The 27,794-nt window shown below is 44.3% G+C and overlaps 1 protein-coding gene across 1 annotated transcript in view; it reads left to right on the top strand.

Moving 5' to 3' along the window:
* FREM2 (FRAS1 related extracellular matrix 2) overlaps positions 1-27,794 on the top strand; it is a 285,338-nt gene that overhangs the window by 150,082 nt on the left and 107,462 nt on the right. The window contains exons 5-6 of the mRNA XM_063951860.1: positions 11,813-11,938; positions 16,890-17,141. Coding sequence (XP_063807930.1) covers positions 11,813-11,938; positions 16,890-17,141 — 378 coding nt within the window. The remainder of the gene's footprint in view (positions 1-11,812; positions 11,939-16,889; positions 17,142-27,794) is intronic.

Here is a 27,794-nt window from a genome sequence, read left to right on the forward strand (position 1 = left end):
TAATACTTCTCTTCCTTTGAAAGATGTCTCCCTCCTGTACCTTGCTGAAACCCTTGATATGTTTGAAAGTCTCTATCATGTCTTTTCTTTCCCGTCTCTGCTCCAAACTATACATGTTAAGATTTTTTTTCTTTCCAGGTAAGTTTTGTGTTGTAGGCCATGCACCATATTAGTTGACCTTCTTTGTACAGTCGCTAATGTTTTAATATCCTTCTGTAGATAATGGCCTCCAGAAATGAACACGGTATTCTAGATGAGGCCGTACTAATTATTTATACAGTGGCATTATTGTGTCTTTCTGCTGCTTATTCCTCTACCTATGCATCCAAGCATCTGAATAGCCTTCCTCATTGCTTTGTTACATTGCTTACCTGCCTTTCAGTGATCTGAAGTAGTGACTCCTAGATCCCTTTCCTCCTCAGTAGTTTCCAATATTAGTTACTATATTTTGACTATATTTAGATAGTCTATGTATTATGCTGATTGTAAATGCAGTGATGGGTAAGGCATGTTTGGCCCAGGGACCTTGATGGAACATTTTGCGGTGAATCATGGCCCCACTGCCTGCAAATTGCGGTTTCCCAACCAGGGGGACCATGAAGATATGTGTTGCTGCAGCACACCCCCTGCATCTCCCAATCCTATATCCCCTACAGGATCTCCTGGAGGGGAGGATTTAAAAGTTGGCAAGTATGATATGACCAATATAACTGCTGGTGTGATGTTAGAGTGCAGGTTTTGCCTGCTGTCTACAGATGGCCACTGTAGGATGGGCTTTCCTCCAGAGAAATCCAGTGTTTAAGGGGTGAGAGAAAAATAAATCAAAACTCATAAATATTCATCTTAATTATCTTAATTAAGTTAAAGTAAAAACCTTTTGATGTGAAAATACACAATCTCAAACGATCAAATACTGTATATACTTACTATAAAAAGGACCTGACATATGCTGGATCAGCACAGTCCACCTCCTCCCAGCCCACCTCTGTCCGCTGCTCTGCTTCATCCGGCCCCTCATTCTGTTCATTCCCGCTTCTCCGCTCTGTCCGCCTGCCCCTGCTCTGTACCGGGCCGCCCCCTCTCTGCTTGCTTCTCCACCTTGTCACTCTGCTACCCCCTCAGGCTAGATACTGATCTCCCGGCAGATCCTGTCTCCCAATGTAAACTGGGCAACAGGTCATAGTGGCACTGTAAAGATGAGGCCAGATAATAATCACTCTGCCGTGATAAAAGTGGCCAATTTCCACAAATTAATTATTACACCTTCTGTGGTATTAGTGTAAAACTTAGATTATCAATCATTATCAATGATGTGTTGTAGAAGCCACACTAATGTATTAGTGAAAGCTGGTGACATTGTTTTTATAACTGAGTTTCTGGAAAGCATTTTTATTAAGTAACCTTACTCTAACTGATGTGTTGCGCTTGGGTGTCAGGCTTAGTGTAGATGTCAGGTTTAGTGGGGCCCTGGTAATGTTTCAGTCACTCAGCGACTCAAGGCGTTCTATAGAAGACAGTAAAATCAGCAGCGTCTCCAGCTTTCATCACATGCACTATGTACTGAATACACTTTGTATCTCCACCCACCTTCCTGTCCCAAATAAAAAGACTTGCAGTATGAGGGTTTACACTTGCATCAAACTGTGCTTCCAACTTGTGAGTAGTCACTTGGTCACTCTAAATTAGCACTTAAACCCAAGACATCAGCCGACTCACACTGTCTGCTCAGGGCGACATGGCGGTCAGTCTCCCGCCATTGGGCTCCTCAAAATGATTTAAGCAAAAGCAGACCAACATGCAGATGGGCTGTGTATAAGGGGAGAGTAGGACATGTTGAATGGGGCAGGGATCAATCTGAATATTTTCTCATTACATTACTCAGAGAGTACAATTTATATTTTCTGGGAGCTGTTTAAAAATCCAAGGTGAGGTAGCGTGACGCAGTTTTTCCACAGTGCAATATATCACTATATGTATTTCCAAAGTTACCTCTGTGTTATATTATGTGTAGTGTTTCAAGGCAGTTTTTTTATTTAGCTGAGGCTAGAAAAACATGGCATTAGATTGTTAACAGCAACACAGTGTATTTAAAAGTGAGTTCTGATCCCAAGTGGTGAGTAAGCGTGCTTTGTGGGATGGAGTGGTTACAGTATGTGTGACAGGAATATGCCATGATGCTGGGAAGGGAATGGATACATATGGGGAACAGCAGACTGAGACCTATATAATACAAAGTCCACATTCCTCTAGGAGCTGACAAACTGCATGAAGCAGTGGCCATTGCAGAGCCTAATCAGACCTGATCGCACCTCTATGAATTTGCAGAGGTTTGCGATTGGATAGTCGCCGCCCAGACAGAGTGAAACACCGCCCCGTGGAAGTCTGCGTACACCGTGCGAAAAGCTTTGCAAACGCCAGTGAGCTGCAAATCCGTTCGCAGGACATACTTCTACAATGCGAAAGAAACAGGCTGATCGGGCCAGAGCTGACGTCACACACCCTGCCTGAAAACGCTTGGGAACACCTGCATTTTTCCAGGCACTCCCAGAAAACGGGCAGTTACCACCCCCAAACGCCCGTTTCCTGTCATTCAGCCTGCGTTCACCTAGTGATCAAATAAGATGCAGGATTTTTTCGCAGTTTGGCCTTGCACCTGCGCATTACGATCCGTACGCATGCGCAGTCATTCGATAATCATCCGCTGTGCGATTTCGCACAATAGTGATCAGGTCTGAATTAGGCCCTCAGTCTGCCTGACTGCCACAGCATGCCCCCCAAAAATGCCATTGGTGTACATCTTGAAAACCTTATCCTAGAGGATTGTACAGTAAATTGGGCAAAAGGTTATATAGGGTGACAGGTTTTCAAAACATTAATTATAAACGTCCCCCCGTGCTGGACATACATTACATTTTACCACTTACATCTTGTATAGGAGGAGACTCAGGCCCTCATTCCGAGTTGATCTCTTGCTAGCTACTTTTAGCAGCCGTGCAAACGCATAGTGGCTGCCCTCGGGGGAGTGTATTTTCGCTTTGCAGGAGTGCGAACGCCTGTGCAGCCGAGCGGCAGAAAACACATTTTGTACAGAACAAGACCAGCCCTATAGTTATTCTGTGCGATGATTGCTGCGATGAAGGTCCCGATATTGACGTCAGATACCCGCCCAGCAAACGCCCGGCCATGCCTGCGTTTTTCCAAACACTCCCAGAAAACGGTCAGTTGACACCCAGAAACTCCCACTTCCTGCCAATCTCCTTGCGTCCACCACTGCGACTGGAAGCGTCGCTAGAACCTGTGCAAAACCACAAAGCTCTTTGTACTTGTACGACGCGCCTGCGCATTGCGGTGCATACGCATGCGCATATTAGCCCCATTCTGCCATAATCGCTGCGCTGCGAAAATCCGTAGCGAGCGATCAACTCGGAATTAGGGCCTCTAATCAGTGTCATAGGCACCAGTAACCACTCAGGTGGCTTCTCTTGTGCTGATTAAGATTTAAATGCCCGTCTATTTAAAACACATTCAGATAGAAAAAAAATCTATATTTTATATTGCTAAGGCACTGATCGGGTATGTATACTGAGAAATGTCTTACACTGATAATTATTTACTATTTCTCATATCATAGTAAATCATATATGATATTTTCCCAGGAAATTACATTTACTTTGGTTAAATATTGGTCTCAGTAGGTATTTAAAAATCCTCTCAGACAACAAAGACATCAGTACGTATTAGTCAATCTCTAATTACAAGGTGCTGTCTTTAATGGGAGTAAGATGTTTCTAAAAACATGTATGCAGGTAAACATTTGCCATAAACCCGATGATTACAGAGGATAGCTTTCTGTTTCTAAAGGTTTTGATTACAGATGTCAGCAAAAGTTTATACAGTGTGCTGGTGTCTAATTATGTTATGTTTAAAGATATTGTAAAACTTTTATATAATGCTATGTGGAAGGTTAGTTCTCAAGTGTGTATGAATTACTGTACTCTCACCCTTTCGTCTCCCTGTCTCTGGCGGGGCCATAAATGACATTGTATTGGGAAAAGTAATTGTCTCATTTCATAGACAATAAAGATTATATACTAGAGGCCACTACTGTGATACAACAGCCCCGAAATCACAGAAAGGTCCCCAATTTGCACCACAATAACCCTTTCCCGGAAATTTAGTGTCAGCAGTAGTAGGGGTGTAGTATTAAAAGCCGACATTCTGAGTGTCGGCTACAGAATGTTGACAGGTTCAGAAAGCCAACATGGAAATTAGTTCTATGTCAGTAATCATAAATGGCGACAAGGTTAAAATGTCAGTATGTTCATAGTTATACTGTCATACTTAACATGGCAACACCAGAATGTTGACACACATTTGAACCCTAAACCTAAAGGTCCATACACACTTAACGATATAATGAGCGACGTCGCTCATTTTCCCCCTCCTTGAGCGACGTCGCTCATTATATCGATAAGTGTGTATGCCGCCAGCGACGACCGATGCGCGGCCCCGCGGGTCGGCAACGATCGTCGCTGTCGGTAGGGCATGCATGAAGGATGTGGACTGTCGTCCACGACCTTCATGCAGGGCTGGCGGGGGCGTGACGTCACTGAGCGATATGAGCGGTCATATCGCTCAGTGTGTACAGGCGGCCGCCGACCGGCCGGCCCAGGAGGGGGAAACGTTAGACAATGTCGCACACAGAGCGGCATCGTCTAATGTGTATGGGCCTTAACACTAAAAATAGCTGAAAAATGTCAACATTATGAACATATCAACATTTTAACCATGTCAAATGTTGACATTTTTCTTGCAGACCTTATGTCCCTGTCGGCATTCTGACTGTCTACATTCTGATTGGATCCCAGTAGGGGGACTGATAGTTAAATCAATGTACTGCTCTGTCACACAGTCTTCCTCTTCAGAATGTGACTTGTCCATGATAGATGTGATTTTCAGCATGAGAGAGAGTCCTTCACCAGGTTTCCTACCAGATGTACAGTAGAAGGACATTACAGTAAGCCTATCTGAGGTTAACATGATTTATAATAGATTACAGTGACCTTTGTAGGGAGATAGAGAGCAAGATTCTATTCTAAATTCTGTCACTTCAGTCACAATTTAAGTACCTATATTTGAAGATGTAACAAGCTTGTTTTTACATCTTTGGGGAATCTACCACTATACTGTATATTGTATTATATTATTATCTTTTATTCATAAAGCACCAACATTTCTCTAACGTCCTAAGTGGATGCTGGGGACTCCGTAAGGACCATGGGGAATAGCGGCTCCGCAGGAGACTGGGCACATCTAAAGAAAGCTTTAGGACTATCTGGTGTGCACTGGCTCCTCCCCCTATGACCCTCCTCCAAGCCTCAGTTAGATCTCTGTGCCCGAACGAGAAGGGTGCACACTAGGGGCTCTCCTGAGCTTCTTAGTGAAAGTTTTAGATTAGGTTTTTTATTTTCAGTGAGACCTGCTGGCAACAGGCTCACTGCATCGAGGGACTAAGGGGAGAAGAAGCGAACTCACCTGCGTGCAGAGTGGATTGGGCTTCTTAGGCTACTGGACATTAGCTCCAGAGGGACGATCACAGGCCCAGCTTGGATGGGTCCCAGAGCCGCGCCGCCGGCCCCCTTACAGAGCCAGAAGGCAGAAGAGGTCCGGAAAATCGGCGGCAGAAGACGTCCTGTCTTCAACAAGGTAGCGCACAGCACTGCAGCTGTGCGCCATTGCTTTCAGCACACTTCACACTTCGGTCACTGAGGGTGCAGGGCGCTGGGGGGGGGCGCCCTGAGACGCAATAAAAACACCTTGGATGGGAAAAAAATGCATCACATATAGCTCCTGGGCTATATGGATGCATTTAACCCCTGCCAGAATCCATAAAAAAGCAGGAGAAAAGTCCGCGAAAAAGGGGCGGAGCCTATCTCCTCAGCACACTGGCGCCATTTTCCCTCACAGCTCCGTTGGAGGGAAGCTCCCTGTCTCTCCCCTGCAGTCACTACACTACAGAAAGGGTTAAAAAAAGAGAGGGGGGCACTAATTAGGCGCAGTATTAACTATACAGCAGCTATAAGGGGAAAAACACTTATATAAGGTTATCCCTGTATATATATAGCGCTCTGGTGTGTGCTGGCAAACTCTCCCTCTGTCTCCCCAAAGGGCTAGTGGGATCCTGTCCTCTATCAGAGCATTCCCTGTGTGTGTGCTGTATGTCGGTACTTTTGTGTCGACATGTATGAGGAGAAAAATTATGTGGAGACGGAGCAGATTGCCTGTAATAGTGATGTCACCCCCTAGGGGGTCGACACCTGAGTGGATGAACTGTTGGAAGGAATTACGTGACAGTGTCAGCTCTGTATAAAAGACAGTGGTTGACATGAGACAGCCGGCTACTCAGCTTGTGCCTGTCCAGACGTCTCATAGGCCGTCAGGGGCTCTAAAGCGCCCGTTACCTCAGATGGCAGATATAGACGCCGACACGGATACTGACTCCAGTGTCGACGGTGAAGAGACGAATGTGACTTCCAGTAGGGCCACACGTTACATGATTGAGGCAATGAAAAATGTTTTACACATTTCTGATAATACGAGTACCACCAAAAAAGGGGTATTATGTTCGGTGAGGAAAAACTACCTGTAGTTTTCCTGAATCTGAGAAATTAAATGAGGTGTGTGATGATGCGTGGGTTTCCTCCGATAACAACGGATAATTTCTAAAATGTTATTGGCATTATATCCTTTCCCGCCAGAGGTTAGGGTGCGTTGGGAAACACCCCCTAGGGGGGATAAAGCGCTCACACGCTTGTAAGGGCACTACCTTCGCCTGAGATGGCCGCCCTTAAGGATCCTGCTGATAGAAAGCAGGAGGGTATCCTAAAAGGTATTTACACACATACTGGTGTTATACTGCGACCAGCAATCGCCTCAGCCTGGATGTGCAGTGCTGGGTTGGCGTGGTCGGATTCCCTGACTGAAAATATTGATACCCTAGATAGGGACAGTATATTTTTGCCTATAGAGCATTTAAAAGATGCATTTTTATATATGCGTGATGCACAGCGGAATATTTGCCGACTGGCATCAAGTCTAAGCGCGTTGTCCATTTCTACCAGTAGAGGGTTATGGACACGTCAGTGGTCAGGTGATGCGTATTCCAAACGGCATTTGGAAGTATTGCTTTATTAAGGGAGGAGTTATTTGGGGTCGGTCTTTCAGACCTGGTGGCCACGGCAACAGCTGGGAATTCCACGTTTGTACCCCAGGTCGCCTCTCAACATGAGAAGACGCCGTATTATCAGGCGCAGTCTTTTCGTGGACAAGCGGGCAAAAGGTTCCTCATTTCTGCCCCGTGACAGAGGGAGAGGAAAAAGGCTGCAGAAATCAGCCAGTTCCCAGGAACAGAAACCCTCTCCCGCCTCTGCCAAGCCCTCAGTATACGCTGGGGCTTTACAAGCAGAATCAGGCACGGTGGGGGGCCCGTCTCAATGAATTTCAGCGCGCAGTGGGCTCACTCGCAAGTAGACCCCTGGATCCTTCAGGTGATATCTCAGGGGTACAAATTAGAATTCGAGACGTCTCCCCCTCGCCGTTTCCTAAAGTCGGCTTTACCGATGTCTCCTTCTGACAGGGAGACAGTTTTGGAAGCCATTCACAAGCTGTATTCCCAGCAGGTGATAATCAAGATACCCCTCCTGCAACAGGGAACGGGGTATTATTCCACACTGTTGTGGTACCGAAGCCGGACGGCTCGGTGAGACCGATTCTAAATCTAAAATCTTTGAACACTTACGTACAGAGGTTCAAATTCAAGATTGAGTCACTCAGAGCAGTGATTGCGAACCTGGAAGAAGGGGACTACATGATGTCTCGGGACATCAAGGATGCTTACCTTCATGTCAAAATTTACCCTTCTCACCAAGGGTACCTCAGGTTTATGGTACAGAACTGTCACTATCAGTTCAGACGCTGCCGTATGGATGGTCCACGGCACCCCGGGTCTTTACCAAGGTAATGGCCGAAATGATGATATTCCTTCGAAGGAAGTGAATTTTAGTTATCCCTTCCTTGGACAATTCCCTGATAAGGGTAAGATCCAGGGAACAGTTGGAGGTCGGTGTAGCACTATCTCAGGTAGTGTGGCGGCAGCACGATTGGATTCTCAATATTCCAAAATCGCACCTGGTTCCGACGATGTGTCTTCTGTTCCTAGGGATGATCCTGGACACAGTCCAGAAAAAGGTGTTTCTCCCGGAGGAGAAAGCCAGGGAGTTATCCGAGCTAGTCAGGAACCTCCTAAAACCGAGCCAAGTCTCAGTGCATCAATGCACAAGGGTTCTGGGTAAAATGGTGGCTTCCTACGAAGCAATCCCATTCGGCAGATTCCACGCAAGAACTTTCCAGTGGGACCTGCTGGACAAATGGTCCGGATCGCATCTTCAGATGCATCAGCGGATAACCCTGTCACCAAGGACAAGGGTGTCCCTCCTGTGGTGGTTGCAGAGTGCTCATCTTCTAGAGGGCCGCAGATTAGGCATTCAGGACTGGGTCCTGGTGACCACTGATGCCAGCCTGCGAGGCTGGGGAGCAGTCACACAGGGAAGGAATATCCAGGGCTTATGGTCAAGCCTGGAGACATCACTTCACATAAATATCCTGAAGCTAAGGGACATTTACAATGCTCTAAGCTTAGCAAGACCTCTGCTTCAAGGTCAGCCGGTGTTGATCCAGTCGGACAACATCACGGCAGTCACCCACGTAAACAGACAGGGTGGCACAAGAAGCAGGAGGGCAATGGCAGAAGCTGCAAGGATTCTTCGCTGGGCGGAAAATCATGTGATAGCACTGTCAGCAGTATTCATTCCGGGAGTGGACAACTGGGAAGCAGACTTCCTCAGCACGACCTCCACCCGGGAGAGTGGGGACTTCACCCAGAAGTCTTCCACATGATTAAAAACTCGACAGGTATTGCGCCAGGTCCAGGGACCCTCAGGCAATAAGCTGTAGACGCTCTGGTAACACCATGGGTGTACCAGTCAGGGTATGTGTTCCCTCCTCTGCCTCTCATACCCAAGGTACTGAGATTGATAAGATGGAGAGGAGTAAGCACTATATTCGTGGTTCCGGATTGGCCAAGAAGGACTTGGTAACCGGAACTTCAAGAGATGCTCACGGAGGATCCGTGGCCTCTACCTCTAAGAAGGGACCTGCTCCAGCAAGGACCCTGTCTGTTCCAAGACTTACCGCGGCTGCGTTTGACGGCATGGCGGTTGAACGCCGGATCCTGAAGGAAAAAAGGCATTCCGGATGAAGTCATCCCTATCCTGATCAAAGCCAGGAAGGATGTAACCGCAAAAACATTATCACCGCAATTGGCGAAAATATGTTGCGTGGTGCGAGGCCAGTAAGGCCCGACGGAGGAAATTCAACTGGGTCGATTCCTACATTTCCTGCAAACAGGAGTGTCTATGGGCCTGAAATTGGGGTCCATTAAGGTTCAAATTTCGGCCCTGTCAATTTTCTTCCAAAAAGAACTAGCTTCAGTCCCTGAAGTTCAGACGTTTGTAAAAGGGGTACTGCATATACAGCCTCCTTTTGTGCCTCCAGTGGCACTTTGGGATCTCAATGTAGTTTTGGGTTCCAAAAGTCACATTGGTTTGAACCACTTAAATCTGTGGAGTTAAAATATCTCACATGGAAAGTGGTCATGCTGTTGGCCCTGGCCTGGGCCAGGCGCGTGTCAGAATTGGCGGCTTTATCCTGAAAAAGCCCTTATCTGATTTTCCATTCGGACAGGGCGGAATTGAGGACTCGTCCTCAGTTTCTCCCCAAGGTGGTTTCAGCGTCTCACCTGAACCAACCTATTGGTGGTGCCTGCGGCTACTAGGGACTTGGAGGCCTCCAAGTTGCTAGACGTTGTCAGTGCCCTGAAAATATATGTTTCCAGGACGGCTGGAGTCAGGAAATCTGACTCGCTGTTTATCCTGTGTGCACCCAACAAGCTGGGTGCTCCTGCTTCTAAGCAGACTATTGCTCGTTGGATTTGTAGTACAATTCAGCTTGCACATTCTGTGGCAGGCCTGCCACAGCCAAAAATCTGTAAATGCCCACTCCACAAGTAAGGTGGGCTCATCTTGGGCGGCTGCCCGAGGGGTCTCGGCTTTACAACTTTGCCGAGCAGCTACTTGGTCAGGAGCAAATACGTTTGTAAAATTCTACAAAATTGATATCCTGGCTGAGGAGGACCTGGAGTTCTCTCATTTGGTGCTGCAGAGTCATCCGCACTCTCCCGCCCGTTTGGGAGCTTTGGTATAATCCCCATGGTCCTTACGGAGTCCCCAGCATCCACTTAGGACGTTAGAGAAAATAAGAATTTACTTACCGATAATTTTATTTCTCATAGTCCGTAGTGGATGCTGGGCGCCCATCCCAAGTGCGGATTGTCTGCAATACTTGTACATAGTTATTGTTACAAAAATTGGGTTATTATTGTTGTGAGCCATCTTTCAGAGGCTCCTCTGTTATCATGCTGTTAACTGGGTTCAGATCACAGGTTATACGGTGTGATTGGTGTGGCTGGTATGAGTCTTACCCGGGATTCAAAATCCTTCCTTATTGTGTACGCTCGTCCGGGCACAGTATCCTAACTGAGGCTTGGAGGAGGGTCATAGGGGGAGGAGCCAGTGCACACCAGATAGTCCTAAAGCTTTCTTTAGATGTGCCCAGTCTCCTGCGGAGCCGCTATTCCCCATGGTCCTTACGGAGTCCCCAGCATCCACTACGGACTATGAGAAATAGAATTATCGGTAAGTAAATTCTTATTATTACGCAGCGCTGTACATTAAAGGGATCATTTACAAACAAATGACATGAACAGAAGGTAAAGATGGCCATCACCTAAGAGCTTACATTCAAGGGTTCTTCTGTCACATTGTCGCAATTGGGACAGAATCATCCAGATCCAGGCAGTTGGGACTCAGGAGGTATTTCTAGTCACTGCTGCTCAGCATATTAGAGGAGTGGTGAATGGATGCCTCACGGTCCTGCCACTGGTGCGTGTTCAAGTTAAAAGGTGATAGGAGGGCCACTGGAGAGGGTTAAAGGTCAGCTGTTCATTACTCGTCACGCTCCCTGGCTGTGGCCAAGTCTTCCTCATGATGCAACCTCGCCCCTCTGTTATGTGACCACGCCTCCTGCTCCCATCTGCACAACCTCAGTGTTGGAAGGTTTGATTTTAGATATTAAATATGTTGTATTTTAATATTTAAGAAATTCACCACATGAAGTCACATAGCCGAAGTTTATAGCCTACATGTAATGTCATCTACATGTAACACCCTTTCCTTTAGAGAACAAGAAATATGTTATTTTTCTTTTAATACAATTATGGACTTTGTTAACACATATCATCATTATTCATTTTATATCTATGGCTTGCTTGCAGAGGAGGCACACAGTCTGAATCATGGAACCCTAATAGTGCGTATTTCCAAACTTTCCTCAGGGATAATTAATGCCTCTTGTAGATCTGTTGGGGTTCCATGAGAATCGGGATTTAGAAACACTGCTCAAGATGTTATGACCTGTTAACTTGTGCCTCACACCTCACTGATGTCATTAACTTCCAGGGAATTCATTGGCTGAATATTGGTTCAGTCCACAAAATGTCCGCCTCCGCAGTGTATAAAAGCAACATGCACTTTATGCAGTGTAGTTTTCACGCCTTAGCTCTAAATTTAAATGCTGAAATACATAAAAGATACAGATTTCTATTTCAAGTGTTTAATATATATTTTTTTATTTCTAGAGTCAACAGTGTTTATACCTCAGTCGACCTATAAAATTGAAGAAGACATTGGTGAGCTGTTTATACCAGTAAGGAGAAGTGGAGATGTGAATCAGGAACTGATGGTTGTATGTTTCACACATCAAGGTAATAACAACACCATGTATGAAATTCACAAAGGGTTCTAGCTCTCATGTTTTCTTTTCCTTGGTCAGTCATCCTCTTCCTCACCCAAAATTTTTAATTCACTATAATTATATTCCCATAATTCAGTCTCCAAATGACCCTAAGTTTACGGGACAGTGGCAGTATGCTTCACTACCTTCTGTTACTTACATTGTTATCTATAAGGCAGCATGGATGGATTTTTGGCTTCTAAAAATGTCATATCACAGGCGTGTCCTGGCATTTCATTTCAAAATAATAAGTACTGTACACTGCTAATGACCACTGTGCACGGCTGTGGCTATCATACATAAGGCGGTATCCATTTAGCCGCAGTAATTTACTATTCTATAACCCCTGTGTTTGCACTAGGCAAGCAAAACCATATCCCCTATAAGTAACCATTTTTTCGTGATAGCTGGCGCAAAAACACATAGGTCCACATGCGTTTTTACACGAATAGGGGTCGTATACACTTAGCCGCATTAATTTACTATTCTATAACCCCTGTGTTTGAACTAGGCAAGCGAAACCATATCCCCTATAAGTAACCATTTTTTCGTGATAGCTGGCGCAAAAACACATAGGTCCACAGGCATTTTTACGCTAATAGGGGTCATTTTCCACAAGGAAAAAACGGGCTATGATTGACCATTGGCCAAAAATCGCATTAAATTACAGTTTTTTCTGTATGAAAAATGACTGCGGGTAATACGACTGTGGGCATAATGGTCAATTTAATTAGGAGCAAAGTATCGCTGTACATTGCCAAGATCCATGGCTGTGCACATTATGGTTACCAATGCATTGCCGTCAATTTCCTGCACACCTTTATGGCTGTGAGAGAAAATCGTCAATGTAGCTGTCCTTGTAAGCATGGCAGTTGTAGTTGTAAGCATGGCACATCACAGGCTTATTAAAACAACCACATAGAATCCTATATAATAAAAGGCTAGCACTGCTCCTCACCTCTATGAGGGGAATCCAAGTGTTTTGCACGCCAAAGCCTCAAGTTTTGCTCCATTCAGACGTGCACAGCCGCCTACTCTGACATTACTGTTATGTTGTTCCGTCATTTTGACAGGCTGGTAACAAGTTTAGTAATAAGTCTTCATTTCTAAGTGCCCACACTCCTTTTCCAACAGGCATTGCCCCTTTCAGGCACCATAATTTGGAGGTTTCACGTGAATCTTGTCTATCTGTAGCTGATATATGGCATGAGTATATGTGGTGCAGGGTCACTAATGTATAGCTACTCACATTGCCTAGGACAGTGTCACTTCTAAATATATCAGTGTCCTTGTGATTATATAAAAGAAGCAGTTGTGAGTGTGATTATATAATACATAAAACTGCATGTTGTTTTGACCCATCCTGTGTATTAGCATAGGCTGTTATTCGTCTAGTACAGGCATTACTTGTAATAGAGTTACTAAAGTATTGGTAGATATGTGTCATAACTGTCTGATTATAAATTATGGCTTAATAAATCATCTCATTCTAAAAATATAATAGATTAGTGATTTAGAGGCATATGTATTAAAGCTTGCAGAGAGAGAAAGTGGTGAGAGATAAAGTACCAACCTCTTAGTTCATAACTGTCAATTTACAGACTGTGGGGTCTATTTACTAAGCTTTGGAGGGAGATAAAGTAGACGGAGATAAAGGGGGTCATTCCGAGTTGTTCGCTCGCTAGCAGTTTTTAGCAGCCGTGCAAACACTATGCCGCCTCCCACTGGGAGTGTATTTTAGCTTAGCAGAAGTGCGAACGAAAGGATCGCAGAGCAGCTACAAAATAATTTTGTGCAGTTTCAGAGTAGCTTCAGACCTACTCAGCGCTTGCGATCACTTCAGACTATTCAGTTCCTTTTTTTACATCATGAACACGCCCTGCGTTCGCCCAGCTACGCCTGTGTTTTTCCTGGCACGCCTGCGTTTTTTCGAACACTCCCTGAAAACGGCCAGTTGACACCCAGAAACGCCATCTTCCTGTCAATCACTCTGCGGCCAGCAGTGCGACTGAAAAGCTTCGCTAGACCTTGTGTGAAACTACATCGTTCGTTGTAATAGTACGACGCGCGTGCGCATTGCGCCGCATACGCATGTGCAGAAGTGCCGATTTTGTGCCTGATCGCTGCGCAGTGAACGAAAGCAGCTAGCGATCAACTCGGAATGATCCCCAAAGTCCCAGCCCACCAGCTCCTAACTGCCATGTTATAGGTTGACAGTTAGGATCTGATTGGCTGGTACTTTATAATTGGTGAGTTCTGTTGTGGCTGGTACTTTAGAATTGGTGAGTTCTGTTGTAAACTTGTGTATTATAAGAAATAATAAAAGCACTCAGGCCGGGATTCTTCTCTTCCATAGCGCCACAAAAATCTTTGGTGACTCATAATATCTATATAATTTATAATTAATAGTTGATTGTGCATTAGCCCATATACAGTATCATCCACAGGTAATGATATAATTGAACGTTTACCATGGGATATAAAGGATATATTCTATTCCTGCATATTAACCCATAGCATATTGTGCTGGCCAGATATACAGTATGTTATACAAAACGTAGTTTATATTTAGTATGAATGGGATAGCTGTAAGTAAATGGATGGGAATGGGATCCCCAACATTGGTATGTGAGTCATGTCTCCATCTCTGATTCTGTACTTACAATACCAACATGCTTGGACATCTGCCAAATGTAGAATGAGCATGCAATATTTATACACTGGGGGCTGGGCTGTACCCAAAATATATATTTAGTTGTTTCTAAGTGGCAAACTTAGCAATCATTAAATGTGCTTTGCAAATGGTGTGAATGTCAGGACATCAAATCCAAGCTCAAACTGTGAGATAGTGAACAGGGGCCATGTAGAAGCACCAGCTGTTCACCTGATTGGGGAGGTAATGTACGGAGCCTCCTTTACCCATGGGCCAATGTACACCCATTATAGATACTCCACTGGATTGTAACCTGGAGCACATACAGCATGGAGAAAGACTGAGGCATGAAACTGAGTACCATTATACAAACCTAATCCATAGGACTCCAATGGTTTGGGGATCACTGAATCACTGACATAATGGGAATTATTTATTTATTTAATAGTTTCTTATATAGCGCAGCATATTCCATTGCGCTTTACAATTATAGCAACAATAATAAAACAAATTGGGCAAGACAGACAGACATAGAGGTAGGAAGGCTCTGCTCACAAGCTTACAATCATAGGGAAATGGGAATGATGCAGATGTGGTTGTTCTTGCTGCTGCCGTTGCGATATTTTGCTGTAGGCAGTTGCAGTTATATACTATTATAGGCAGAAGCTAACTTGAGCATAGGGCCGCCCACTGCTGTCACATCATTTCTGTCCAACGAATTACAACTGCTGATACATCTGTACCATTGTCATACATCAGAACATGTGGGAGAGTCTTGAGTGCCTCTGTAGATGTGCAGGCTGAGCTGCTTTCCTGGGACGCAGAGGGCTCTCCAGTAGTAAGATGGCAATTGGTAATTTATGCACGCCCAGAAAACGCTGTCTGAAAGGTCATGACACGCCTCCGTTTGCCCAGCCACTCCCCGTTACCACCCCCAGACGCTGTCTTCCTGTCACTCACTTTGCTACTAATTCCTCGGTGCGACCGCAATCACAGTTTACTCACTGCGCTTGCTCACCATGGCTGAGACGCATGCGCAGTATGAAAACATTTTGAAAACAAGAGCTGCATTGCGACCACATATGACATACCTGATTCATAGGTGCACGCAGTGGAGCCATGTTTTGCTACTGTGCACATGCCAAATCTGTAATGCACATGTGCAGTTATGGATTAGCGATGGCGCACGCACAGAATATTTATTCACAAAGTGAGTAATAGGTAGTCAGCATTTGGGGGAGGTAACGGGTGGCTCGAAAAATGCAGGCGTGTCAGGACCGTTTTCTGGATATTCCCTAGTCACTCACTGCAAATTCACTGGCTTCTTAGGTGAGACTGAGACAGCGTAGGGTTGTTCAGAGGTTCGATGGTGGGACTGTTTTTTCTGCTTCTGTATGTGAGCAGCGCATATGAGACCCCGTTTGTGGGCGTCTCTGTGCGCAAGACTCCGGCTGTGTCATTAACATAATTTCACAAGTCTGCTACATACATTATGTAATCGCAGCTGTGCATTCAATGTTTATAAAGTGCCTACAGCCTCTCCACACTAAGGGGCAGATGTATTAAGCCTGGAGAAGTGATAAAGTGGAAGGTGATAACGCACCAGCCAATCAGCTCATAACTGTCAAGTTACAGGCTGGGTTTGAAAAATGACAGTTAGGAGCTGACTGGCTGGTGCGTTATCACCTTCCACTTTATCACTTCTCCAGGCTTAATACATCTGCCCCTAAAGGGTCTATTTACTAAGGCTAAGCCAATCCACTCCTAACTGTCATTTTTTCAAACACAGGGGCAGATTTATTAAGCTTGGTGAAGTGATAAAGTGGAAGGTAATAAAGCACCAGCCAGTCAGCTCCTAACTGTCATTTTTCAAACCCAGCCTGTGACATGTCAGTTAGGATCTGATTGGCTGGTACTTTATCACCTTCCACTTTATCACTTCACCGAGCTTAATAAATCTGCCCCACAGCCCTTAACATGGCATTTAGGAGCTTATTGGCTGGTACTTTATCTCTTTCCAAGGTTACGTACATAGACCCCTTGGTCTGTTAGTGACATATGAGTATAAGAGACTACCATCACTAATTTATATCATGTAGTTTAATATACTTTTACTAGACTTTCATAAAACTACTTTTATATGAACTGCAAGATAAGAAATTCTGTCTGTGTGTAAAAGTGTGTTTTGTTGTTGAGTGTTTGCCTCCCAGACACATCAGAATATGACAACTTGGAAGTGTAAAATGCATTCCAATTATCTGTTTTACAGGTACAGCTACTGGAACCGTCCCAACATCCGTCTTATCTTACTCTGATTACATATCCAGGCCCGAGGAGCACAACAGCGTTCTGAGGTTTGATAAGGGCGAGATAGAGAAAATGTGCCGTGTGGTTATAATAGACGATTCCTTGTATGAGGAAGCCGAGACTTTCAATGTCACATTAAGCATGCCTATGGGCGGGCGGCTTGGCTCCGAATTTCCCTCAACTCAGATTGTGATTCTGCCTGACAAAGATGATGGTAAGAGCTGTCTTTATATAATCCTAGAGCTTTGTAGTAGCTTGCATACATTTATTTTTTGTCTTTTTAAGAGTTTTTTATACAGTGATTATTTTGTCCTTTACATTAGTCCCAGCCCCGGTGGCATTTTCAATGTATAGTTCCCATCACATGGAGACACTAGGGTTCATTTTTTCTCAGAAGCCAAATAACTTGTTTTTGGAATCTCGAATGAAACCAGAGTAAACCCATGCAAACACGGGAGAACATACAAACTCCACACATACAGGACAGTGCTTGTAATCAAACCCATGACCTCAGTGCTGTGAGACAGCAATGCTAATCACTGTGCCTCCATGCTTTGATTTAATGACTTATAGAGATTCTTGTTAAGTGTGTACAATAAATCACCCCTTGTGATATCACTAATTCCTGATAAAGTTATATACAGATGTAGGGATGTTCATCTTTGCTGCGTTGCAACATCTCGGCATGCTGCATTGCCTGCCGGGCTGTGACTATTCCCAGCAGGCGATCGCTCCAATAATGGAATTAATGGAGCGATCACGGGCTGCGAACAGTTGCAGCCCAGCACGCCATGCAGCATGCCGCATTGCAGCAAAGATGAACATGGCCACATCTGTAGCATGGCTCCATGAGGTGGCAGGTACGTTTAAGATTAGTAACATCCATGCCTACTCTCCCGAATGTCCAGAAGACTCCAGACTTTCAGGGACTTTCTTGAGACACCTGTGAGGGGAGGCCACCTTCCTTGATCCCACCCATATCTGTGCTGAAATGGGCATGGTGAGGTCTTGACGTGTTTCATGTGGGATTGCATCATCACACACCCCTGGGCCATGATGAGTCTTTTCATGACAAGCCCTGTACTTGCTTGTTGGACCTCTTGGGTATCCTAAAGGGGAATTTGGAAAAGTAGGCACATACGACTAATACATTTTCACACACTTGGAAACGTTTATAATGTCTGCGGGTACTTGATACAAAAAAGTTGAGACTAAGGATCTCACATTAGTGTCTTTGTTTTCTCATTCATGATGGAACTTACAGCATATGATCATGATACAAAGTACATCAGATAAAGCATTTGTCTTTTGCATGGTTGCTGTCTAATGTATTTATGCCTTCTTGCTATATATGGAAAGTAGAGATTATGTGATCTCCAGGTATGTATGTCTATGGGTTGAGATTACCTAAAGGATAAAAAAAGGGGCAGACTAGATGGGCCAAGTGGTTCTTATCTGCCATCAAATTCTATGTTTCTATGTTTCTATTATACATATGTTTAATGTAGTCATAACATTTATCCATATCTCTGGTTCTGAAATCAATCAGACCTCTACACATACAGATGACGTGTGAACTGACTTGCTTTCAGGAATACCTCAATTATTTTTTCATTACGTTATACCAGCCTGACTCCCACTAAGTGAGTCCTATATAGTCAGCACATTACTGAAACCAAGAGCAGAGTGAGTGCTACGGAGGAGGAGATGGTTTCCAGGGAGGACTCATTACTCAATGACAAAATAACTTGTACAGCTCATTCGAGCAGAACTGTGGCATGGACACTAACATAGCACAATTATATGTAGTTCTTCGCAATGCATAGATCAATGTTTACTTCCCTGTTTTCAGTGTATGGCCATTATTATAGACAAACAACTCTTAATAGGGCTTATAGCAGCTGTGAGCAAATTTCTGACCTGGAGAACACGTAGCTATCCATCACTTACTAATTGACAGGGACTTCAAAAGAAAGGGGAGTGCAAAGATAGGATAGGAATAATAAAATGTAGAACATAATTTGGATCAGCCAAGGACATTTTACCAGAGGAGGGGGCCTGTGTGCGATCTCCACCCTCCCCCTTCACGCCTATAGGGGATTGCGCTGGCACTGTGCTGAAGTCTACTACATGTGCACAAAATCACCGGAAAAAGTGCATGGCAACTGCAAGGTAATGGTGCAAGGTGTACAGTGTGAGCCCAGCTTGACCCACGAGCCTGTGTGCACTGCACATCCTCTACCCATTATAGGTGTGATTCCATTTAAGAGGTCTGTTATTTCACTAGTAACTAGCAGAAATGTGGCATGTATGTCAGGGATAGGGTATGTTAAATGTATAAAAAAATGTTTTTTAATTAAGTTGGTAAGGGAGCAGACTGTTAAATGACTTGTGCCATTTTGGCCCCCGCTTCCTCAGTACGGATGCGCGATTCCCGGTATTAACTTATCCATGGTGATTTCACTAGTGGGCAGATGTGGGAGATCCTTCCACTCCTGAGGGGGTGTGCGGGGAGACTGCCTAAAAATTGGGAGCCTCCCGCATCTTCCAGGAGAGTAGGCAAGTATTCTACCCCAAGAGCTCTAATATCTTTCCTGCTTAGCTTCTATTGGCCTTCCAGTATTTCGTTTTCACATATACCATGTTCTGCATGTTTTGTGCAGTTCAAGATCTTGCTTACCCCAGCACTTACTAAGTTAGTAATATACTGTATATAACACTGCAGTGTAAGGGCTTCGACTCCAAATGGGAAGAGCTGTCATCAGGATGAGAGACATCATACAGCACGACCCGCTGACTTACACCCATCTGAAAAGTTATTACCCCTCTGCGCTGCTCCATTGACCTATAATGATGCAAGGAGCCAAATACCTCAATATTGGAATTAAGAGAATAGTATCCTTCTTGTCTTCCCCTATTGATCCTGTGGATATTATGTTTCCTTTTAAACATAAAACCTGTATGAGTAGCGCCTTACGAGATTAGGAAAAAGGAAATAGTTGAGGGAGCGGATGCAAGAAAGCGAAACAAGTCCCATTAACATTTTTATCCAAGCTGTCACAGCCTTTTTCAATACGGGGAAGTCTGCCAAGAAAAAAATGAACTGTACACAGAAATGTTGGCAAACTTTGCTAAGCTGGGAAACCCAAGGACAGTTTTCGGACAGATTTGAATTAACGTTTGTTACATGAGTTGTGGAGTCAAGTAAAACAAATGGCATTCAGTTGGCTACAAGACTGTGTTAGTTTAGAATGAATACGCTGGATTAAGCCTTCACAATTTACTTTCTGATAATGTGCACTACCCCTGCATTTCTCCTGCTCTGCTCATCCTCTGTCTCTGTCTGTGTGAGACATTGCCAATTTCCCTACAACACAATAGACATATTCTGCCGCTCCGATAGCAGTGAATAATAAAACTGAGTACGTAGCCCACATAATGTTTCACAGGTGCAGTGACCTTGAAGTTAATGTACAGTGTTACAGATATGTCCCGTAACCTTGTTACTCTCAGGGCAGACCTGAGAAAGTACTGAGCCCCAACAAACTGTTCATATTTTCTTTTTTCATATCATCACTTTACTCTGTTAGATGTAATATATGGAATGTAGTTGTCATTTTAGGGTCTGATGCGGAGTGATTGCTACACCAGTTTGCATTGTGGATCTTGAATTTTCATTGCTCATGCCCAGAACAGTAGGGGCACTAATACACATCCATGCCGATTTGCTTAATTCTGCCATTTCTAACAGGGCTGTTAACTAGGTGTGTGTAAGCAGTCTAGGGTAGAGCAAGTGGCACCATCACTACTCCGAGGCTCCCAGAGGCGGATTGCCCATAGAGCGCACCAGGAAGATTCCCGGTGGGCCGAAGTGCACATGGAGCTTATTTTGTTTGTTGACATGTGAGGGGTGGTGCTGCCACCACAGTTAAACAGTATACCTCTGGTGCTACCCATGTGAGGCCACTTCTACCTATTTTTTCAGGATCACTTTCAGTTCCCAATCCGCCCCTGCCTGACTTTGAAAGAATAGAAAATGCTAGCACTACATAATTGTTAATAAATAAATGAATATATAGATGTTACAGCCAAGAATTATAAAACCTCTTGGAGTCACTGAGCATTTCAAACAGCAGTGGAAATTTAAAACAAATTGTAATACCAAAAGCTATATTATACATTTATTTCTATTTTCCCTGTGGGGGCCAATTTGTTTAATACTTTTTGTGTGGCCCATTGTGTGTGTTTGTTTTCTGTGGGGGTCCAATGTGTTTATTTTTTTCTTGTGCAATGTTTTTCATCTGCGCTTGCATCTGAGTTGTACCACGCATGCATGGACCGCAATGGTGTTTTTACAGAGTTGCAGTACAGAGTCAGACGCACACACCAAGAAGTGTACTAGAAATGTGTTGGGCATTCCTGTGTGGTTACAGGAAGTTGGCTAATCAGACACAGATATAACGTAGTATGGGCGTGTTTCTGAAAGTGGTTACGTATAGAAACATTGGATTGCTCAAATTAATGGCCATACTTAGAAGGATGATCTGCACCTACCATAGGGCTGGTTAAAGTTACAATGGTGCAACCGATGGTGGCGTCTAAAGACACACAAAGCATGATTGCAGCATCTGTAAGCACTGAAAGTGGGCATCTCTGTCCTTCGGCTGCACAGATGTACACCAGTGAAGGACGTTATAGCGTTATTAGCATAAAGTCACAAATGCGATTGCGACAAAAGATGTAAGGAAGGCTGCAGCTGTGCACAACTCAGAATCAGACCCTATGAAAAGAAATCCCGCCCCCTCAACAGAATCCTCCCCCACAACAGACCCCGCCCTCATTAGGGCTGCTTTCATAAATTTCCTGGGTTGGTTTTTCATCCCAATCCGCCCCTGATGGCACCTGTATTTGGCTTGTAAGGTGCATCTACAGCCGACAAATAAACCAGAGAAGCGGCCGCCTGGCCCCCTCGTAGGGATGTCACATGTACAGGGGGCGGGGCCAGCCCAGGGCTCACTATCGCCCTGCTATGGCTGTGGATACAAAAAGCAAACAATGCTGCCACTGTGATTGGCTGTTTGTGAATGCTCAGCTGACTCTGATATGTTACCATATTTAAGAGGGAGAGGGAGCCCCCATTTTGTAAGCCTTCCGAGTTCAGAGTCTGCTTTGCTGGATGTAGACTTACTGGACCCAGCAGAGGAGTTCTGATGGCCGATCTGAGTAAACTGCGGCTTATGCAGTTGGCTGAGGGCTGAGAGCGATAGTGATTTGATGCTGTGTTTTCAGGCGCAGCACTTGGATTGCAGACGCTGGCAGGAGATGTCTTTTTCCTACAGACGCCTACTACGGCAGTAGAATATTAGTTGTACAGTATTGCACAGCGCTTCCCTGCAGCTGTACAATACCGTACATATTGGAATCAGGCCTAAAGTTCATATAAACGGCAACTCGTGACATTTATCATTCACATAGGAAGGATAATTGTGTAGTGTGTGTGCAGGAAATCAGATGTCCACAGGATTGTTTCAGCTGTCAGATAAAAAAAGTGGATTGTTCCTCTTATATCTGTGGTGTGTATCTGGCTTTAGGTCCTGTCACTAACAATAAACTTCCAATCTAAAGACTGTAGTTCCCTGAAAGCTGGTGTCATTCGCTGACTGTAGTACAGGATGTACATTATTTCCTAATCCATGTGACTGAGTTTATATTTGACCAGTTATAAAATATGGAGTTACTGGAATAGAATGTATATGTACTACAGCTGAGAAAAAGATACATTGACAAAACCATTTTCCACAAGGCAGCTTAAAAATAAATAAGAAAAGACCTCATTATTTAGTTAGTAATTTATATTGCTGCAGGAGCAGCGTACTTGGAACTGAAAGGTTGAAAAGAGCAAATAGTATTCTAAAGTTTCAATGTATTCTTAGCACTAAGCAGAAAGTAATATCCTTTGGGCTTTGTTGCATGCAATGTAAGGTTCCTCTGGCAACCACTGGTACGGTAATCATACCAAACGCGTGTGCATGGATTCCGTCGGGCCAAGCATACCATTCCATAAGCAGAGAAGCTCCGCTGGGTTTCTTCCCTTTACTGCAAACGCTCCAATTTGTTTACATAAATTAAATGTTTTATATAACCCTGTAATGGCCTTATATTACTAAATAAACTGCATTTTTAGCAGCAATGTATGCCAAAGTAACCTAGTTTTATCTCATTTGTGCTATTACTTGTTTACCTGTTACGCTTTAAAAAAGACACTAATAAATAAAAAACATTTCAATTAGCATATAAACGAACTTGCTCTCAGTATATACATGCAACAAATTACTGTATGTGTCCTGTGAGAGATGCATCATCGGGTAGTTCTACATGTGATCAGTATGTTTACATGCCAACGATTTTACCTGAGCCATCTGTGGGATGCCAGAGAGGGAAGCCCAGATGGGAGGTGTGGGGGCTTGGCGGCGGCACAGGGATGCACGTCATCACAGCCCTGCCCCCAACTTACAATACCGCTAAGCACATCACTGAACCCCCAATCCACCCACTTCTATGGGAGGCTGGCTTACACTTCCAGAAATCTGGCAGACCTCCCTGAAATTCCTGAAGAGTAGGCAAGCATGGTAATAAATAAATGTATAGATATTAATTATTTTCAAATACCCATTTATCAGCTTCACATATAGGAATAGAAACTTCTTTTATGGAGTTTTAAAATCAGTGCTTTAATGTTTTGGCTCTGTATGAGCATTCTCCACCAATACTCATTAACATAATCCATATCACAAAATTCACGAGTAGACATGTGCGGTGATAAAATATCAACTCATCTGTACTGTGTTTCTTCTCTTTGAACATTAATAACTGAGTGGCAGATGTATTAAGCCTGGAGAAGTGATAAAGCAGTGATAAGTGTAAGGTGATAACACACCAGCCAATCAGCTCCTAACTGTCATTTTTCAAACTGTAATGATTGGCTGGTGCGTTATCACCTTCCACTTATCACTGCTTTATCACTTCTCCAGGCTTAATACATCTGCCCCTGAGCCCTATTGCTCCAGGACCAAACGTTTAACTAATACGGAAACATATTTTATCCCTCAATTGATTCTTTTAAAAATGTATACTTTAAATTTTCATTATTTTTTCGTTGCCTTATGGTACAAAAATTGTTATGCACGAAAGTTAATTCTAACCTATCTGCTGATCACACTTTCAAAGTGTCCAATAGGGCCAAGACTAGTCGTGGGGCTTTTTTCCAAAGTGGGCGGTTATTCAAAGCATTCTCTTTGCGCAGGATCAGATGGGGATTGGATAGATTGTAGGTGTGGCTTGTTTTGTCCTGATTCTGTGCTGATTGTGTTGGGGACATATGCTGAATTTAATATTTTACATTTGTTCATAAGGAAGCAAACAAAAAAATGAATACCAGTGTTCACCATCATCTTGATAACTGGAGAACATGATATTAACACACACACACACACAAAAAAGATTGATCATCTGCTTATGTAATGTGATGCTTATTATTTGCTTTACATACAGTATGTGGGCACTAAAATAAGTGTCAAATATTATTAATACTCGCCATAATTGTTGTGGGATCCCATATTTTGAGTTAGAAATCTCTAGAGAAGAGGTTCTCAAACGCAGCCCTCAAGGCACCCCAACGGTCCAGGTTTTACGTTTATTCACGCTGGGCCACAGGTGACTTAATTAGCACCTTAGTCAATTTGCTTTAGCCATCTGTGCTGAGCCATGGATATAACTAAATCCTGGAGCGTAGGGGTGCCTTGAACCGCGTTTGAGAACCTCTGCCCTAGAGTAATATACTGTACAGTATGTGTATTGTGTCAGCCAGGAATACATCCTAGTTTTGCTGATTGGAGTACAATGATAAGCTACAGGGTCTGAATAAGCTTCTTCTCTATAAACGTGATGAAACTTCACGCTGTCAGCAGGAGGAGTAACAATCACTCTCCTATTACTAGTAAGTTAACATGATCAAGTACAGTGGGGGGGGGGGGGGTGAACTGTAAATATCTCTGCTATTTGTGGCCCTTCTGTAAGCACATACAAGTTTATTTCAAAACCTATTTAAAACGTTTGTGCTATGTTCTGATAAGAAATGAGTGTACACGGAATTTGTACTTAACCTTAATCCAAAATGCAGCTTATAGGCCCTAAACACTTAAAGATTTTACTGAACGATATGAACGTTCTCGTTCATTAATCAACGAGAACTCGTTCATATCGTTCAGTGTGTATGCACCAACGATGAACGATGCGCGGCCCTGCGCTCGTTCATCGTTGGTGCCGGCTCGTTCATACCTGCAGGCCAATATGGACAATCTCGTCCATATTAGCATGTATGGCAATGGAGCCGGGTGACGGTGGGAGTGAAGAAACTTTACTCCCCACCCCTCGTGCCGCCGAGTCGTCCGACGGCCGTATCGGGCAGCTCGACGGCGGGTCGCCGAGTGTGTAGGGCCCTTTACTTTTATAAAGGTTTACAAAAAAACAAATACATTCACATATATTGTAGAAGGAACAGAACCATCATAAGCTAATTCAGACACCAATTGTTGAAGAAAGTGTGGCCAGGCATATGGGGGCATGGCCACACCCACAACAGCTGCAGGGAATGAGGCCAGGCCCCCCTCTGCCCTGATTATAGTAGATTGTCATGAAATTGTTGGAATATATATACCTTTTTGGCACAGAAGCCACCGTCGCTGTGTTGTGGTACCAGGTGAATCTTCCGTTTCTCATATTACTTGTGATTGGTTTGTTAATAGGATATTAATCTGCATGCATTAGTTCAGAGTTATGTTTCATAGCAATTAAAGATATAAAAAGCCATTTACACACTGCAGAGAGTGCAGACTGGCATTGGTCCTGTGTGTGCACAAGTGCGTCTACTTACCCTTTGTAGCGTATTTCAGTCTGAGCCAAGGCTTGTGTGTTTACAGATGCACCTGAAAATGTTTACGGGTGAAAGTGGAAGATTTAGAGGGAGATGTACTAAGCAGTGAAAAGAGTGGAGAAGTGAGCCAGCGGAGAAGTAGCCCATGGCAACCAGTCAGCTGCCCTGTATAATTTTATAGTATGCAAATTATGTTACTTCAATGCTGATTAGTTGCCATGGGCAACTTCTCCACTGGCTCAATTCTTCACTCTTTTCACTGCTTAGTACATCTCCCCCGTAGTCACAATCCTTCATCAATATCAGTAATTCTTTAGGCAGTATCCACACAAATTATTCCTTTGTTTTTATTTTATTTTTCTCTAAGGACTTTGAGGTTCCTGAGAATAGCGTTAGCGGGGCTGCCATCAGGGGCAGACTGTTGGGACTGGAGTCCCGGGCCTGTCCCTGACTTCGGTGGTACTGGTGAAAGTGGTCATGCCCCTGTAATCTTGCTGTGACGAATCTGATGTACAGCAAGCAACTATTTAAAAACTATAATTTCCTACAGTCCCTGCTGTGATGTCAGTATGCTGCATGATGTCCACCGCACGCGCAGCATTCCTCTAGGGATAGATTTTGTGGGGTGGCGGGCCCCGTGGGACCTCTGGAGGGAATATGGCAGCAGAAAATCAGCACGCACTAAGTGTGGCACCCGTGTTCAGCCGCACTGGTCGAACATGCCTCAAGCTAGCCCTGGCTCTGGCAGAGTGCCATTGTTCTACATATCTTCTGTGCATGCAATGAGTAATGCGCAGTATTTTGGGGTGATTTCCTCAGAAAATAAGATTTTACTCACCGGTAAATCTATTTCTCGTAGTCCGTAGTGGATGCTGAGAACTCCGTAAGGACCAGGGGGAATAGACGGGCTCCGCAGGAGACTGTGCACTCTAAAAGAAAGATTAGGTACTATCTGGTGTGCACTGGCTCCTCCCTCTATGCCCCTCCTCCAGTCCTCAGTTAGGATACTGTGCCCGGAAGAGCTGACACAATAAGGAAGGATTTTGAATCCCGGGTAAGACTCATACCAGCCACACCAATCACACCGTATAACTCGTGATACTATACCCAGTTAACAGTATGAAATATAACTGAGCCTCTCAACAGATGGCTCAACAATAACCCTTTAGTTAGGCAATAACTATATACAAGTATTGCAGACAATCCGCACTTGGGATGGGCGCCCAGCATCCACTACGGACTACGAGAAATAGATTTACCGGTGAGTAAAATCTTATTTTCTCTGACGTCCAAGTGGATGCTGGGATCTCTGTAAGGACCATGGGGATTATACCAAAGCTCCCAAACAGGCGGGAGAGTGCGGATGACTCTGCAGCACCGAATGAGAGAACTCAAGGTCCTCCTCAGCCAGGGTATCAAATTTGTAGAATTTTGCAAACGTGTTTGCCCCTGACCAAGTTGCAGCTCGGCAAAGTTGTAAAGCCAAGACCCCTCGGGCAGCCGCCCAAGATGAGCCCACCTTCCTTGTGGAATGGGCTTTTACTGATTTAGGATGCGGCAATCCAGCCGCAGAATGCGCCAGCTGAATTGTGCTACAAATCCAGCGAGCAATAGTCTGCTTAGAAGCAGGAGCACCTATTTTGTTGGGTGCATACAGGATAAAAAGCGAGTCGGTTTTCCTGACTCCAGCCGTCCTGGAAACATAAATTTTCAAGGCCCTGACTACGTCCAGTAACTTGGAATCTTCCAAGTCCCTAGTAGCCGCAGGCACTACAATAGGTTGGTTCAAGTGAAAAGCTGATACCACCTTAGGGAGAAAGTGGGGACGAGTCCTCAATTCTGCCCTATCCATATGGAAAATCAGATAAGGGCTTTTACATGACAAAGCCGCCAATTCTGACACCCGCCTGGCCGAAGCCAAGGCCAATAACATGA

Source organism: Pseudophryne corroboree, chromosome 2, assembly GCF_028390025.1.
Source record: "Pseudophryne corroboree isolate aPseCor3 chromosome 2, aPseCor3.hap2, whole genome shotgun sequence".
NCBI lineage: Eukaryota > Metazoa > Chordata > Amphibia > Anura > Myobatrachidae > Pseudophryne > Pseudophryne corroboree.